Source organism: Phodopus roborovskii, unplaced genomic scaffold (genome assembly GCF_943737965.1).
Source record: "Phodopus roborovskii unplaced genomic scaffold, PHOROB, whole genome shotgun sequence".
Taxonomy (NCBI): domain Eukaryota; kingdom Metazoa; phylum Chordata; class Mammalia; order Rodentia; family Cricetidae; genus Phodopus; species Phodopus roborovskii.
Genome location: NW_026126416.1, coordinates 35,827,365 through 35,843,168, shown reverse-complemented (window position 1 = coordinate 35,843,168; position 15,804 = coordinate 35,827,365). Strand labels below are relative to the sequence as shown.

General features: G+C 43.5%; 1 protein-coding gene across 2 annotated transcripts in view; it reads right to left on the bottom strand.

Moving 5' to 3' along the window:
* Positions 1-4,437: 4,437 nt before the first annotated feature.
* Rasgrp1 (RAS guanyl releasing protein 1) overlaps positions 4,438-15,804 on the bottom strand; it is a 62,900-nt gene continuing 51,533 nt past the window's right edge. For both annotated transcript variants that reach the window (XM_051183715.1, XM_051183714.1), the window contains 7 exons: positions 15,636-15,740; positions 14,785-14,894; positions 14,077-14,221; positions 13,135-13,171; positions 12,402-12,554; positions 7,930-8,312; positions 4,438-5,749 (listed from right to left, as the gene is read on the bottom strand). In XM_051183715.1, coding sequence (XP_051039672.1) covers positions 5,615-5,749; positions 7,930-8,312; positions 12,402-12,554; positions 13,135-13,171; positions 14,077-14,221; positions 14,785-14,894; positions 15,636-15,740 — 1,068 coding nt within the window. In that variant the 3' untranslated portion in view covers positions 4,438-5,614. The remainder of the gene's footprint in view (positions 5,750-7,929; positions 8,313-12,401; positions 12,555-13,134; positions 13,172-14,076; positions 14,222-14,784; positions 14,895-15,635; positions 15,741-15,804) is intronic.

The window sequence follows — 15,804 nt, the reverse complement described above, 5'->3', positions numbered from 1 at the left end:
TCCTGAAGTCCCACCCTGTAGCTGAGGAGGTTGGCAGTTTTCTTGAAGGATGTGGGACATTCAAGGTTGCTCATGCTCTAGTAGATGTCCTAAGCATGCCTCAGTTAAAGAAAATAGAAACAAACACATGAAGTTGAGAAGGGACACGATGTGGTATGTGTGGGGGATAGGAGAGGAATTTAGGGGTATAGGGAGTGTATTTAATAAAAACATACTATATGCATGTGTGAAATTCTCCAACAATAAAAGAAAGAAATTGAGACCAAAATTACTTTAAAGGAAGAAAGATACATACTGATTTTACTTGATGCTGTGAAAAATAACCTGTTCCTACTAAGTATCCTTGCTTTAGTTGTAAAAGGCAGGCTATATCACATGCCATCATCTCTAGCTTCTGTATATCAGAGGTTGTGTTAAGTATCCTTTGGGAAACACCAACTTAGGGATTGCTGTAGGTGATTTGCTAATGTGAACAGTCAAAGGCCTGGCAACCAGGACTTACGAATTTCCATCCTTGGGGACAGTTCACCTACATTCCAGTCAACAGGGTCAGTTCTACTGTGCTACCCAGGTGAGGACCAGGTTCTGCTCTCCCAAGTGCTGCAGCTGGTGGGGTCTGGGTCAGGTTCCCTGTTTGCTACAGGTGGCAAGGGATAGGGGTGGGCATCTCTCTCACCCATGCCACCTTAAAGGTAGATGAGGGGCAGGGCTGTAACATTACAGCCCAAATGGGAAAGTATTCTGGCAATCAAGAGCCACAGTAAGTGAAGCAGCTTACAGCCCTGCTGCGGGGAAAGGCTTCCCCAGTGTAACAGCTCTGTTCTGGCAGGGGAGGGCTTCCCCAATGATGTTATAGTTCTGTTCCAGGAGTTTCCACTTTGCTTGGGAAAGTTAACTAGGTGAAAGTGTTACAGTCCTTCCTGCTCTGCTCTGGCTCCTGGGATAAGTTGACAAGTTGTTACTTCTCTGAAGGAAGGTCTCACCCAAACCTCATTCAAGAGATTTATTGGGAGAGAAGAATCCAGGAGAGGGGCTGCCTCTGCCAGGGTGGAAGAAGACAGCAGCAAACTGAACAGAGTTTATATAGGACTTCTTAGGAGCAGAGCTTTTCCAGGGAGATTTCCAGAGTGGGGATTGATCAGATTTCAGTTCTTGAGCTCAGATTAGCTAGATCTCAGGGTCAGGGGTATGTTTCTTTCACTGGCCAAAACTGTTTTAGCCTTTTGGTTCTAATTTTAGGGCCAGGGTGTATTTCTTTCCCTGGCCCTGATTCTAGGGACAAAGTGTATTCCTTTGGCTCTGGTTTCAGGATCAGGGTGCATTTCTTTGGCTCTGCAGGTTGCAGGGCCAAAGTGTATTTCTTTGGCTGTCACTTTCTCCCTACAAGGGCCACATGTCCCATGCATACATTCTCAAGGCCAGCTCACCTGTACCCCTGTTAAGAGGGGCAGCTCTATTGTACTGCTGGGGCGGGGTACAGGCCCTGCTTTCCTAATTGCAGTAAATGAAGGGTTGGGTCAGGTCTCCTTCTTGTCACAGCATTCAAGGGAGGAGGGCACCTTCCCCTCACCACGTGGCAGATGAGGGGCCCCTGGCCAGCTCTCCCACTTTCACGCCCTCAGTGCAGTCTTGCCCTGCCCTCAGCAGCAGAGTAAACACTGTTGTGCTGCCCAGGCGGAGTGCTGCGCCTGCCTGATGAGAAGCAGGACCAGTTCTCCCTAGCCTTGCATCCCATGAGGCGCAGGGTCAACTCTGCAGCCCTGTCCTCTTAGCCTTTGGTGGTAACAGGAGCTACAGATAATCAACACAGGCAAGAACCACCCTTCTCTTTCTCCCACACCCCAAAATCACCAAGAGACCTGATCTGATGCAAAAACAAAGGGTCTTTTATTGTTTAACAACTTACTGGGTTCTTTCATACCTCTGACACAGCGGGTGCGGCGAGAAGGACCCAGAGGGACTGAGAGGCAGGGAACCTGTAAAACATCACTAAAACAAAACAAAAACAAACAAATCCTTACATATGAGTAAAGTATTGTGAAATAGTTTGTTGAAAATTTTTCACATTTCTTCATTTTCATGAACATAAGTTGCTGACAGGGATGACTTACAGCTCATTTTTATTTATATATTTATCTTTTTTGAGAAAGGCTCTTGCTATGTAACCTATGCTGTTCTTAAACTTGACTCTCAAACTTTGCATCCTCCTGCTTCAGCCTCCTGAATGCTGGGATTATAGGCCTATATCAACACATCTGTTTTTTACTTTTAACCCTAAAGATTTATTTGAATATGCCAGGTTAGTTCATTTCTATTGCGCTCCTTTTGTAAGTGCTATTGGGGTTGTCCCTGCAGCCACTGGCAGTCTTGACTCACTTGGGTACTTCTGAAATCACAGTGGAATGGAGCCAGCTCTGTATACCCAGCCTACAGGGAGAAGCTCTGTTTTCTGCAGCCCAGTAGCTTAGGTGCAGTTACTATGATAGTCTTTGCTCAAAACTTGTTTGCAGACGGTTTGCTTGCTATTCAGTGCCTATGCTGGCAGTAGGCTGATTTGGGGCGTTTATTGTGGAAGGCTATCACGTGAGAATGTTACGAATGGATTGAGTACATGGAGGCTGATAATGAATGGCATTTCACTGCTCTCTGAAACCTACTACCTTTTTGGATACTTTCTCTTTGTTTCTTGGCTTTTTCGTGTTTTTTTTTTTTTTTTCTATTTACACTTTCTGCCCCCCTTTTTTGCCATGTCTTTGTCCAGCTTGTGGCACCTGTGAGTATCTGTGGACATGATCTTACTAGAATTTTCTGAATTAAATTAGTAACTGAGCTTTCCTCTGGGCTGAGAACATCAGTGCTGTTGGACCACACGGACTGATGTCAAGGCTGTTTCCTTGTACTCTGTAGATTTAGGAAAATTTGTCTTATTAGATAGAAAATACATAACATCTAATTTAAACAATTTACCAGTACTTGTGGCAAACACAAACAGTGAGCATAACAGCAAAAGGATTTGTAGCCAGAAAATGTCCTGAGCAATGTTTGTCTCTTTACCATGTGAAGAAGACAGAGCTTGAGGACTGGGAATTCATGTGGATAAGAATTTTCATCTTTCCTTCAGGGTCAGCTTATTGGCATGATGTCATTATTTCCTATGAAATACTATGAGTTATTTTTTTTTTTCAAGAAAACTTAACAGAATGGAGTAGATTTACTTTGAATTACATTTGAATTCAAATGAAATGCATGAAGAAACACAAGACCTTGAAGTTAGGGATCCAAATGTATTTTATCATATAAATAGTAGACACAGAAAACTTACAATAGGTATCAAAAATTTTACAGTCTGTACATTTTTTTTCTTGCAGCTTTTACATTATACATGTTTAGACAGAATTTCACACTTGGTCAGTAAGTAGGTGAGTCAGTCAACAGAGAAGATGAGAAGTGGTTTCCCTATTATTGACAGGATCTGTCCTTGATTTGGCAGATGCAGATCTGCCTGAACATTTCAAGCAGGATAGTAAACAAAACTCTATGTGATAAGCTGAACTTTGTTCCCAGTTGTATCAGTAGACCCCACCTGCTCCTACAGGAACAGAACCAATGCAGATGCTGAACATCTTTTGCCCTAGCTGGAGTGTAAGAATCTAATGCAATTACTACTTCCTGCTGTCTTTTTTTTGTGGGTTCTGCAGTGTATAAGATCATCTAGCCATGATAAATGACCAAAGCCCTCTGAATTCCTATGTTACAGGTTATTTACATAAAAACTCCTTGTGAGATCTTTAGTGAGGATGAGGAATAAGAAGACAGTGCTTAAAAATTGGGCTATGCACTTGTACTGGTGCATAGCAGAGGAAATTACCCATAGTGAATAATATAAATTTTGAGGTCTGTCATTACTCATAATCGTTCCATAATTGGTAGCTATGCTTTGAGAATTTCTGAGTTTGAATGTAGAACAAGGATAAAATTGTGTGTAACATGGTCGATGATAATCTAGTGGAACTTCAACCACCAGCCATTTCTTTGTCACTAAAACTCCATCACGAGGAACATAAATGAGCAATGGTCTTTCATCAAACAAATTTTAGTGATCTGAGTACTCTAGGGGAAGCACCACATGCTGTTTGCACTTGTCTGGAGACTGGGTGCTGCTGGCTATAGGTTTGGAACTCATTTTGTTAGATGGTATTCTTGGAAGTTGTTCACCCTGTGTTTGGATCACAGGTTAACATGGGTACCAGACCTTCCAATCATGGAAGCAAAGTCTCCTCCAAAAGGACACAATCAGATGAAATGTTTTTGAAAGCTAAAAAAAAAAAAAAAAAAAAAAAAAAAAAGCCGACAAGAGAGTTTGTGAATAGCTTCCCAGGCAACAAGTCAAACCCATTGATTTTTAACCTTCATGATAGAATAATCAGAGACCGTTACTCATGGTATTGCAAAACAATACAATTTATATTGTTAGCAGTTTGTCTTATAACGAACAGGACTATATTTGTGATTTTGTGTAAATGACTAAAAGGTATTTGATTCACATCTGCATTCTCTAAATGAAAAGTCCAAGCTACCTGCATGCCTGATACTGTATATACATATTCTGTACATATATACATGCTGTCAGCTGTTCAAGCCATCATTTCTGTTAGCTTATTTCTAGATAGTAAAAGTGAAGACAGTTTAAGCACAAATTCAGTTCAAAAGAAAACCTTAGGATAATTTTTAAAAGAGTGAGAGAAAGTCAAATATGAAGAATTAAACACTGTCCACAGAACATTTCTATTAAAATATCATGGATTCTTAATTGTACCCACTAGAGAATATCTGGACAAACATGTTTATGTTGTTGTCTTAGCTAATTAGCTGTGTATGACATGGTAATTGCTGTTTGTGGATAGTACGATTTAGTTTGTTTTTCATGATGACTAAGACCTAGAGTTATGAGTTGACCTGCAATTGGATAATGTCAGGTGCAATTAAAAAGCCCTGGATTTATAACCAGGCTACATCTCTAGTTCACTTCTAGTTAGATATGCTGATGTGGCAACAAGCAAGTGAGGGTGGACTGGGAAGGAGGCTCTTGATCGGACCTGAGGTAGTGAAGTGGGGATCAGTTTCACAAATAATGCAGGCATGTCAAAGTCACCACTTTTGGGTATTGTTTCCATTATGAACAGACTTTGGGTAGAACAAAGTAAATCTCTTAGTTCGCAGAAACCCTGGGGAAGGCAGCAATTGACTCTCCAGGGACGTTTTATCTATAACTCAGTAAAGCAGACTGCCTGAGACACTATCAGGAAACCATGGTCTTATTTTAGCACTTGTTTGTTATTGGTTCCGGTAAAGAAAGAAAAGGCTTTTAATATGAATGCTCAAAGCTTTACATACTTGAACTTTTCTTCCCATTGAGTCAACTGACTAAAAACCAATGACTCACATTAAGAATATTCTAAAACAAAACAACAACAAAAACAATGATGCTGGCAATAATGGCTGGCTTTCCTCTTTTCAAGGCTGTTAATCCAAAGTTGCCCAAACCTCTGCAGTCTGTTTTTGAAGTGAGATCCTAGTATACTCCTCCACGGAGTCTGTACCTTGGATATCTGGATTAGGAACAATCACCCCGATCTGTCTGTGCTAAGACATGATTGCTTTTCGCAAGCTGAAGGGACTCTATTTTCTTCTGTGCGTACTTCAGTTGGATTTTCAGTGCATCGTTATCTGCTTTTAGGGTATTTATTTCCTAGAGGGAAACGAGAATAAGACATATTAATAGAGAGGCAGTGAGTGGGAAGTCACTTACAGTAAGTATCAAGAGTATTAGATTTGATTGGCACCTTCTATTCACTGTGGTTAAGAATTATAAACTATTTTCAAAGTAGTTATTTAGTATAAAATACCACATTAACTATCATGGACGTGTGCAAATAGCAATTACTCCTTGTTATCATATCACAGATGTGAATGGATAGCAGAGTAATCCACTCCTTCAAGTGGGTGGAGGAGGACACAACCTTTCACTAGCAGGCATCGTTAACTTGGCAGAAAGTGGTCTGGTCTGCTGTGAACTATGAAAGCAGTGCTTCAAAACTTTGTGAAATGAGATGTTACAGTCAATTTAACCTAGGTTCACCACCCCCCATTACTGATAACTAATGTGCCTTTTTCAGGGGGGAAGACTTTTGTCTCATCCTCAAACTGGGATTTTGTGTTCTATTGGCAGTAATTTAACTCTGCAGCCACTGGTTCATCTCCAGGCTTCTGGTTTTGAGAAAAGTGTCTGCATGTCACACTGACTTACATGGGCATCAGAAAATATAGGTGCAGTGTCTGGTTAAATGGGACCCGCTCTGGGTTCTCAGACTGAATCACCCAGAATGCTCTCTACCAGCTTATGTGGGATTGAGCGCTTGCAGTGAACCCAACAGTGCTGTGGGATAATAGAATGATGTCTAATAGTAGGGTAGCTTAACCCTCATGCACACCCTGGAAATCAGTGTTGGCTTTATAGGAGCAGACAGTGCTCACTCATAGTTCTGGAGCTCAGGCACATCTGACCCAAATGTCTTAGTTTCCTTTTTGATTTGGTTCCATGCTGATTCAGTTATGGCATGAACTAAAATAACACTCATTGTTTTAATATTTATTAAAATACTCAGCTGTAATCATCTTTCCTTATTACATGCCATTTTAAATATTGGTTTAACTGGACTCCTTCCTTGTGGTAAGGACTGTTGGACTAAAGACCAATCATTGCAGGTCCCTAATGTTAAAGCCAGACACATTGTTCCTGTAAAATGCTCATGGAGAATTCTAGTCTGCAAGTCTCTGTGATTCAGGTAAAATAAAAGAGAAACAGCTAATAAAATATCAGGGTTTATGGCCCTGACAACTGGGCAGGGATTATTCTGTCACCTGTTTCTCGTAGCATTTTTCACAACTATATTTGTTACCTTTAATAGGCATGTCAGATTTGAAACCTCAGCATGGACTCAGCCTTGCACTTTACAGAGGACCAACCAGGTTCCAGTGTTTACCAACTGACATAAAAAAAAAAAAAAAAAAAAAAAAAATGTCTGGGATTAGATCACCACACTTAGGAGGCAAAAGGCAGGCATATCTCTGAGTTTGAGGCCGCCTAGTCTACAGAGTGAGTTCCAGGACAACCAGGTGGCCATACAGAGAAACCCTATTTTGAAAAGCCAAAACTAAATCAAACAGCAATAAATAAAAACAAAGCAAAATGTCTTAGTGTCTCAGACCAAAGTGCCCTACTTATATCATGCTTCCTTTTCAAGATTTCTTTTATTCGTCTGAAAGGTAACATTTGGCAGTTTCTCATCTGAGATAACTCAAAGGTGGCTTCCTTTGGGTTGTTTGCTTAGCTTGTTTGCTAAGATGCATTTTAAAGGTGCTTTGAATAAAAGACATGTTTTCTCCCAGCAAATCTGTTGCTCTTTTGTCCTGCTGATAGCCCCATTCTTCATTCTGTCACCAAATTGTCTAGCACATAGCTCTGTGACTCTCCTGGGGCCCTGGCAGGGAAGAAACCACTGGTAACAATGTTGAGCATCCTGGAACCTTGCAGGCGGGTGGCTTCACTGTGTAGTATGCCAATAAGCATATTAAGCTAGGTCATGGTGGGTTATGTACTGACAGGCCTCCAAAAATGCTATAAATCTTGATGTGTGAGGCAAAGGGGCAGGAAAACATTCCTTAATAAAATTAAACAACGTTAAAGCTAATGTCGTTCTTCCTTGACACTAAAATGGCTTAGATTAACCTACATTTGGCAACTTTTTTTTCCCCTTGTCTTGTCTGCTTACTTAACCTGCTAGTAATCGGGTTGAATCTTCACCCTTGTGCTTTTCCCTATTGCATTACTTCAGCAGGACAGATAAAGAGGGAGGGGCAGTGAGGCACCTGTTCCAGTTCTTGGTAGGTCCGGAGCCGGAGGTGAAGCTCCTGTTTGGGTTTTATAAGCGATTCCTTGTTCTCCCACTTGACGAAGGCCCGCTTTCGGAGCAGTACTGGGCTGGGGCATGGGGACGTGGGACTGGGAAGCACAAAAAGAGTATCCTGTGGTGGCTTCCTTTGGGAAGACAGCACAAAGTGACCAGCAGGCACCTCGCCGCCCACCCAAGGGAACGACTCTGTCTGGGTGGTCTTGTGGGCAACAGTCCTCTTCAGCCTAACTGAAATCTTCTGTGAGGACACGCCCAGGAGCATGATGGTCCGATCCTTGCTCTCCTCGCTGTGATCCACAGCCTCCCCATTTTGGAATATAAAAGATCCTTCCTCGGGTGCTGTGGAGAGATACATTTGTTAGCACTCTTAGACAGTGATGAATTCAAGATCCTCAACATTTGTTTTGGAGGAGACCTTTGTTTTACATATCAATCCCAGATCCCATACCCTCCTGTCCTCCAACCAACCCCCATCCCATCCCCTTTCTGCTTCCCAGGGAGGGTGAGGCCTTCCATGGGGGATCTTCAAAGTTTGTCATATCATTTGGAGCAGGGTCCAGGCCCTCCCCCATGTGTCTAGGCTGAGAGATTATCCCTCTATGTGGAATGGGCTCTCAAAGTCCATTCGGGCACTAGGGATAAATACTGATCCACTACCAGAGACCCCATAGACTGCCCAGTCCTCCTAACTGACCCATATTCAGAGAGTCTGGGTTGGTCCTATGCTGGTTTTCCAGCTATCAGACTGGGGTCCATGAGCCCTCTTGTTCAGATCAGCATTATCTATAGGTTTCTCCAACCTGGGGATGAGACATTTCTTATGTAAGGAGTTTCCACTTCTAAGAGGCTTGTTTTTGGACATGCAGTGTCAGGCATGAGTAGAGCATACACTAGGGATTTGCATCAGGATTCATCCACATCAAGGAAAGAACATCTTTTTCACCTTTTTAAAAAATATTTTTAAAAAATGTGTATGATGTTCTGCCTATTGTTTGTATGTATGTATGTATGTATGTATGTATGTATGTATGTATGTATGTATACCACATTCATGGAGTGCCCTTGGAGGTCAGAAGAATGTTTGGGATCCCCTAATCCTGTGAGATACCATGTGGGTACTGGAGACTGATTCCGGGTTTTTGCAAAAGCAATATGTGCTCTTAACCTCTGAACCATCCCTCCAGCTCCCAAAGCATCCTTTTCTGTTTGCACAAAAGTTACCTGGACAGTAAGTTAGAATCCCTGCCTTGATGTCGAACATCTAAAGACAGCAGGATAAACATATATAGACAGAATGTCCTGTATATGCTTTCTCTGGACTCCAGGGAAAGAGCTGTACCCAGAGTTTGAGCCAGGTACCTGAGTGCTACTCAAGCAGACAGACGGTAAGGACTCTGTGGGACTCACTTGTGTGATCGGTACAGATTAATGATGAGGTGGCAGGATTAGCTTTGTGGAAGTGTATTCTAAAATCAATCACCCTTACTTGATTCTGCAGGGGTAAGGACAAACCAGCCATCTGGTTTCTTTAGCCAATATCCCTGCCGGAGACACAGCCTGAAAATACTAACTAGAAAGAGTAATTTCCTGAGAAAGTAGAGATTAGTAAATGCATTTGACATGGGTGGGGAGATAAACTGGAGGTCATCCAAGTTTATCTTTTGCAAAGATTTAGCACTAATTTGCAAAGTAATTAGGGTGCCAAGTAATAATACATCATTTATTAATAAAGACATTTTAGATTCTGTTTATTTCATTAAATGGAGATGAAAAATATCTTATATTTCAGAGCTTAGGGAATGAAGTGATTTCATATATGAGAAAGGTTTTTGTAATTTTTTTGGAGATACATTTGTATTTAAATCATACATTTTTCTTCTTGCTGAACTTAAAAAGGGATTCTTTTGTATCTGTGTGCAGAGGCATGTTTCTGCCTGTCTGTTTCAGACCTGGAAGCTAGAGGAAGCCTTAGGGCATCCTCTATTAACGTCCATCCAGTCTCCATATTCTTTACCCTCTCTCTTTCATGTGACAACATCCATCCCATACAATGCAGGACCTTCAGCAAATTTGACTCAAACATAATGAGTTACTCTACAGAACCAAGGCTGGTACACAGGGCCATTTCCTGCTGACCAGTTCAATGAAATGTCTTCCGAATCCCAGAGATAGGAAAAAGCAGGTGTTCTGACCTGCAGAGCTGACTAAAGTCAGAAGACAGGTCGTTTCTCCAAATGCTTTCTGAGTACTGCATCCCTGAGGTTCAGAAGATGATGGGGATTCTTTCCCATAGCTGGCCACTGGACAGAATCCAAGTAAGTTTTCTAGGTTGGTAAAATCCTATGACAGTTGTGCAATTCCCCACCAGCCATGCTCAACAGCACCGCACTGGCAAATTTCCCAGGGCATTCTTGATTTCATGCTATACAGAGAGACTCCCTTTCCTGTGGCTAGAGCTGGGGCATCAGGAGTCAAGGTGCCTCTTATACCACACCCACCTCAGATCTCTAAGTCTTATGTTTCCCCTACTCTGCTGCAATTTTCCCATTCAGTCTAAAAATGTGTTTGCCTACCTCTTAAACAGTTGTAAGTGTGTGTGTGTGTGTGTGTGTGTGTATGTGTGTGTGTGTGTTCACCATGGCCTGTGGGGAAATGAATGCAGGTCCTCTGAAGAGCAGCCAGTGCTCCCAACCACTGAACCATCTATCTCTCCAGCCCCCTCTCCTTCCATATTTATGTGGGCCCCAGGGGTTGAACTGGGGTCACCAGGCTTGCATAGCCAAGCACCTTAGCTTCCAGAGCTATCTCACCAGTTGAGAAGCAAATGAGAGTTAGGTACCTCTGTTCAGCCATCTTGAACTCCCCCTTTCCCTTTCCTGCCTTTGACACAGTTACACTTTAAATCAATGAAACTTCCCAAGTTAGGCTCCCTCTGTCATTGAGACAGACTCCTAGACATCCAGGAATCCGGAGAATGATCTTGAGGGCTCTACTCTCTGTTGTAAGAGCTCTTTGCTTCAGAGCATGGACAGTGCGTACTCTCTCATCTGGCACTTACCACACACCTGCCTGGCTTCCTGTTTTTTTCTACTTCACTTCTGCCACAACACCACCCATCCCAACAGCACTGCCTGCAGCCTGCCTGCCTTTTGGCCTTTTGCTCCACAGCCATCTTCTCTGGCATAGTCCTCATCTTCATCATGATGTGCCCTGCCTTTCCTTTGAAACTCAGCTGGAATCCCACCTCCTCCATGAAGGCTTTCCCAGCAGCCCAGCACAGTGACCCCTCTAATCTGGTCGTTTATGTCACCACAGCCTACTTGACCTTCACTGGTTTCCAACTTGTTCCATGTTGGTGTTTGGTCATTTCTCCCCACTGGACACTCTCTGCTTTTTTGCCCTCCAGACCCGGGAAGTCTCTGTTCTGCTTCCTTCGTGTTATTTCCTAATCACACTTTACTTGCATTTTGCCATGTGCAGAGCTAGCTGTGGCAATTCTGGCTTAGCCCCTGGTTGTCCTTGAATGATGTGGTTAATCTCCAGAGTTTCTCCTCTTTTTTTTCTGTATTTACTTTTCTGATTTTAGAATTTTAGTCATTTTTCTACACCTGATCTCTCAAGGTTCTCAGTCTAGGGCAGGGTGTTAATTTAATGGGCCAAGCTCCTCTTCTCGAAGAAAACCAGGGATGATGCACATAGTCATTGAGCCAATAGGGGAGCCTACTCCCTGTTGCCAGTCCTGAGTGCCAGTCACATTGTTTTTCTCATTTGTTAGCAATGAGTCTGTTCAGGTCACTTTTCATTCAGGGTGGTCTCTGTTAAACTGCAAACATCAAATTCTCAGCTGTGTCTGCCTCTTTCTGGAAACAGAGTCAAGAAGATCTAAGGTTTCAGCCTCTGCTGACATTGTTTCAGCTTCTGCTATTAGTATGTTCTTAGGACATTTCTGAGCTATGGAGATGTTAGACTTTGCTTCTGAACACAGCCATCCCTTTTACGCAGTGTGTTATGTTCATACTTTGTGTGTTATGCATTTATACATTCACTCTCTACTTCTCCCCCTCCCCATCCTTGGTTTGTGTCTAAGGATAGAGGAAGAAAATTAATATGAGGTGCTGTCATGGCAAGAAGTCGATATCTGCACTTGGATAGGCATCCAGTAGCATCTGATGACTTTTTCTTCCTTCTTTCCTTCCTTCCTTCCTTCCTTCCTTCCTTCCTCCCTTCCTTACTTCCTTTTTCTTTTTTGTCTAACTTCCACTCTGTTACAGCAGAGAGTTAAAAATCCATGATGAGTCAGCCCTGGCATAGCACTTGAGGTCAAGGCTAACTGGAAATAAGCATCATGGGGTGATATTTCTTACCCGCCCGCCAAACTTGACCCTTTCCTGTACATACCCACGACAAACATCCCCAGTGCCTGCTTACCATGGAGCAGATCTTTGGTTCCCAGTGGGCAAAGGTTGGACATTGGCACCACAGAGCTAATATTCTCTGTGGATACTGCTGGGCTCTTGATTCGCTTCTTGCATTCAAACACCACCAGATCTTTGCACTGTTTATGGCAGTTCATTCCACAGTCTGCAGACAAGACACCCTGTTCAGAAGTGGCTTCACACATTTTTCTAGCATCTCTCTCACAACCAAACTCACACACTGCTCTCTTGTCAAACTTGCTGGTCTAGCCTCTGGTGTTCCTAAGGGATCTAGGAAAAATCACCTCCTGATTCTTAACCCCCTGGTAAGCCCCAGAGCTGCATCAATGAATCTCAGAACTAAGCAGCATCTTCTCATCATGTAGAGAGGAGATGCCAACCTGGAAAATTAGGTTTTGAGGTATCTGCTGAAAAAAAGAAAAGCTGACTGCTCCTGTAGTAACCTTCCCCAAGGTGATTCCCTTTCCTTGAGCATGTGCCCTTCCATGCTTCTACAAGGAGCATAGCCATCTGCAACTGAGGCAAAGAGAAGTCTTACAGGCATCCCTTTCTTGGCTGGCAACAATCCTTCTGAGGGTGCTCTTTGGAAACCAGTTTAGACACAAGGCTGTGAACACAGCCAAGAAAGTTTGAACTGAATGGACAACTACTATGCACAAAAAATGTTACCAAGCAGAGCTCTTCAGACAAGGGAAGTGACCTCATTCCCCAAAGCCGAGGCTTACCTTTACAGCGATAACCTTGCTTGATCACTCCCCAGAGCTACAAGGCAAAGAACACAATATGGCATAAGTCATTCATTTGACCGGTATGAGGAGGTATCTGGGCATTCATACTCTATTTTTGTTCTTCTGTCTATCAATGGGTAGACCCTGGTAGCTCTCTCATGTCCTAGTCTTCTGACAAGAAGCCACTGGTCAGAGACAACTGCTACCTATGCAAGAGCACTTTGCAGGCCTGATGTGGATGAACCCTGAACAACAGGCTCCCTAGGACTGAGTATACAGTCCTGGGTCAGAAACCTGGCTTTGGAGGAAACTATTAGTTGGTTTGGGACAGAGGACAAACAGCACTCAGGTAATCTCTGAGATGAGATCTTTTAAAAATCAGTTTAATTTTGGACAATTTGCCTCGTGCACACAATGCATTCTAGTCACACTCATCCCTCTGCCCATCCTCCTTTATCCTTTTCCCGTTTCCACCAACCCCCACTCTTCCAGTAAGTCTCCCTCCCATATCTTTTTAGTTCTTGTTCTGTGACATACTGAATTTAACCAGGGCTGCCCCGGGGGGGGGGGTGTGGAACAACCCGCTGGAATATGGGTAACTTAATTTCTTTTGAAAAAGGAAGAAAGGCATCTCCTATTTCTTATTTTCTAACATTAGAAGCAGCATGTAACACTTTTTAAAAGGTGTAACCAAATCCCACATTTCCATACCATTTATCCCAGAATAATGAACCAGGGAAGAAAAAAAAGCAGGAAGAAATTAGGTACAGGCTAAACCCATACAACAGAGGACTATGTTTTCTGGGTGTTAAGCTTTGAGTCCCGAGCTGGAGTATGTAAGGACTTTGAGGCTGTGCCTGTATTACTCATTTAAGCTGTCCTGTGCACACACCCTAACACATACACACCAAGTTCCACTCCACACTAAGATTAACTTACAAAGCCAGCACAGTTGTCACAGAAAGTGGGCTTCAGGTAGGTGGTCTCTTGAAAGTTGTGAGGAAAGCCCAGGCCGAGCTTGGAGTAGATGGAGCTGGCCCGCATGAAGTAGGCCGTGATCTCGTCCCTGCTGATAAGGCCTTCCCTGCAGCAAATGGTAGGCAAGGAGGTGAGTAGGGAACGGCGGCTTCTAGCATGTGAAACTAACCTTTCCTTCGTCCTTCCTGTTGTTGCTCCCTTGAGTTCTCCTCATCCTAAGGACACGGGCAGCACTGAGTGACAACGTGAGGCAGTCTGACTGCTCCTCACACCAAAAGGATCGGTGTGTTCGAGACTTGAAAGGGAAGTGGTGTGAAATGTGTGTATAGGGAAGCAAAGACTCATGCTACAATGTCTGACCGGAGATAGGAAAGACACCTGTAGAGCCTACTGGCCATGCATTTGATTTTCTGTAGAGAGGTAGGATAAAGTTTTTAGAACCACGAGAAAAATGCAGGAAGTGTTGATAGAACTATGAGTTGTTCCCAGTATTTGTAACACTAAAGCAGGAAGGAAAGCCAAGTGTTTTCTCCTAAGCCGGTGGCATTGGGAGTCTGAATGTGAGCTATTTAAAAAGTCCATGGATTTCATGGTCTGCTGCAGTCCACACTAAAGGACTGAGGCAAGTTCTTCAGTGACCGCTTACACAGTCCCACACACCATCCTCACCTGTCTTTGTCCATCACACAGAAGGAGAATGGGAAGCTCGCAGCAATCTTTTCAAACTCCTCCTGAGAGATGTACCCATCCTGGTCAAGATCATAGTTCTTGAAGACGGACTGAAAAAAAAGAGTTTCTTCCATTCACTGACAGGAACCAATTATCTCTCCTTGTAGCTAATGACAAGTGGGTGTATACATAAAAGCTTGGCAAGGGCCTAAGTAAGAGCAGCCCTGAGACATACCCCCTAAACCGTGGTACTGGCACGCAGGGCACATCCCAGGCCTCTGCTGTCCCAGGTGCTCTAACCCTGTGAGCATCGACTGTGCCATGCACTGGCTGCTGCACACAGCTCCCCCACTGCCTAGAGGACGGGCATTCTCCCTCCACTCCTCTGCCCATCCTCACTCTGCCCACCCTATAGGCTTCCGTTCCCTTGTCTGGGAAGATCACAGCCTAACCCAATTGGAAGTGCTCTCTTCCTTGAGTCCTGTGCTCCTCTTTGTTCTGCATGTGTGACTGGAGTATAAAGACAGCATGCAGATACATCTCCTTAGCAGTTAGCCAGGCCCAGCAGTGCCAAGTTTCCCATTCTCCTTGTTAGCGTTATATGCTGACATTTACCGCGTATTAACCAATGGGTTTTAAACATATGTTCCCCTGCAAGGGCCTTTAAGCAAGGCAAACCCACCCCACTGGAGACCAGTGTGTTGACATTATTTCCTCTGAAACACTCTACGGCCACAGTGTGTGGAGTGAGGCAGCTTTGTGTTCTCTATCGTCCTGGCCCCTTCTCCTTCCCACATCCTGAAATCAAAGCAGGCTATGCCATGGTTTTATCTGCTGAAATGGGTGCTTACATCCACCATCCTCTGGACATGTTTGCTGATGGTCTTCGGGTCAGGTTTCGGAGATACACCAGAGGCCCAGTCCACTACAACCGGAGGCTTCGAAGGGGTTAGTGGCTAAAATGCAATAGGGAAATCCTTGTGACTAATGCAGGTAACAGGGCTGCTTCCTTTCCTAATT